At 34.0% G+C, this 2,023-nt stretch overlaps 1 protein-coding gene across 2 annotated transcripts in view; it reads left to right on the top strand.

Annotated features, from left to right (window-relative positions):
* LOC102257782 (membrane cofactor protein-like) overlaps positions 1-2,023 on the top strand; it is a 77,111-nt gene that overhangs the window by 14,629 nt on the left and 60,459 nt on the right. For both annotated transcript variants that reach the window (XM_014536537.1, XM_014536538.1), the window contains exon 6: positions 1,555-1,737. In XM_014536537.1, coding sequence (XP_014392023.1) covers positions 1,555-1,737 — 183 coding nt within the window. The remainder of the gene's footprint in view (positions 1-1,554; positions 1,738-2,023) is intronic.

The following is a 2,023-nucleotide window of genomic DNA, read 5'->3' as shown; positions in this document are numbered from 1 at the left end:
CCTATGTAAGCACCATTCGCAAACATTTACTCAAAGTGGGTCATAGACTTACATGTAAAACCAAAACGATAAGACTTTTACAAGAAAGCTTAGGTATTTGTGACCTAGCCAAAGGCTTCTTAAATACAGCCCACAAAGCATGATTCTTTTCAAAATTTTAACAAATTGGGTGTTCCAAACGCAAAACTTCTGGTCTGCAAAAGACTAAGAGAATGAAAAGAAAGCAATAAATAGAAAATATCTTCGAAGCACACATCTGAGAATGAACTTTTGTCTACAATATATTGAGAACTCTCAAAGCTCAGTAAGAGAACAATACAAATGTTTAAAATAGGCAAAAGACTTGAATATAGCTATTTCACCAAACATGAAATACAGATGACAAAAAAAGTAAATGAAAATTTGCTCAATATCATTAGTAATTATAAAAATGTAATTTAAAAAAAAACCCACAAAGATGCCACTAACCACCTTTTTAAATGTCTGACATAAAAACAAGTCTAAGTATTAACTTTCAACTTTATCTCAGCCATGTGTGTGTATGTAATGGTCTACAACCTAAAATTAGTTTGTTTTTTAATCTCTAGGTTTCAGTCTAAAATGTTTGGAAAACATGGCCCTAATTCCATTGGCCTTTCTGTTTCTTGAACATCCCAGTTCATATGTGATGTTGCCACCTGAGAATATTTTCTTTGCATGGCTAGCTTCTTTTCAACTTTTAAATAGCTCAACTATTTTCTTTTCACAAGAGTCTTTCCGGCCTTTTGAAACATATCATAATGAAACATATCACAGGGTATCATAATCAGCGTTAGCATGAAGTTTTTAATAATCTTTAGAGCTAACGAGTATCACAAGTGGCTTCTGAACTTACCTAGAATTTGTACCTGGTAGATTTTCTCAAAATTTGCAGTAGAAAAATATGTATGAAATAAAATAAAAAAAATCTATAACAGTGGTTCTCAACCTTGGCTGCACATTAGAATCACCTGGGAATCTTTTTAAAATCCTGATTTCTGGGCCTCATCTTCTGGAAATTCTGTTTCTTTGTTATGGGGTGGAGCCATGACATTAGTAACAAAGAAACAGAATTTCCGGAGGATGAGGCCCAGAAATCAGGATTTTAAAAAGATTCCCAGGTGGTTATAATGTGCAGCCAAGGTTGAGAACCACTGATCTATAATGACTGTTTGTTCTAGGTGGAAAAAGTTAGATTTTTAAAATATTTTTTTATTGATTTTAGAGGGGGCGGGAGTAGAGAGAGAGAGAGAAACATCGATCACCTGCCTCCTGTTCGTACTCTGACCGGAAATGGAACCTGCAACCTGGGTACGTGCCCTGACCAGAATCACACCAGCGACCTTTCGGTGCATTGGACGATGTTCAACCAACTTAGCCACACTGGCCAGGGCACCTAAAAAAGTCTTTTTTTAAAAATTAGCATCTTGTCTTTCATTTCTTCTCTTTCAAATGGAAATTTCTACTTTGCACTATCTTTTCTAGCACTGGGTTAAAGCAACTTTCTATTAATTCTGAAATTTCTCTGCTTCTTAGTGGTACAGTGTGAACCGCCAGTACTCAAATATGGAAAACCATTGTCAGAAATGAAAGAAAAATTTTTCTACAAAGATGAGGTTGCATTTGAATGCCTGAAGGGTTTCTACCTTAATGGCAGCAACCCAGTGTTCTGTGGTGGAAACAGTACTTGGGAGCCTGAGATGCCCACATGTATTAAAGGTACATATTATATCTTTTCTTTCTTTTTTAAGGTTTTATTTCTTTGACATTAAATATCAGTGATACACCATAATTGAAAAGAAGCAATTTTAGTAACTATCTTGTATTCCTATCCATGACAGATGTATGACACAAAGTTCATATAGACTTTTGCTGTTGTGATTTTGTATGTGTTCATAGGGTTCTTAGCACATTATTATGTGCTAAGCATAATATATCACATAAGTATATAAATATATAAGTATATATAAGTATACTTATATAATTTATAAACTGATTTATAATT

Source organism: Myotis brandtii, unplaced genomic scaffold, assembly GCF_000412655.1.
Source record: "Myotis brandtii unplaced genomic scaffold, ASM41265v1 scaffold1645, whole genome shotgun sequence".
Taxonomy (NCBI): domain Eukaryota; kingdom Metazoa; phylum Chordata; class Mammalia; order Chiroptera; family Vespertilionidae; genus Myotis; species Myotis brandtii.
Note: the sequence above shows the minus strand (reverse complement) of the source record. Positions and strands in the feature narration are given on the sequence as shown.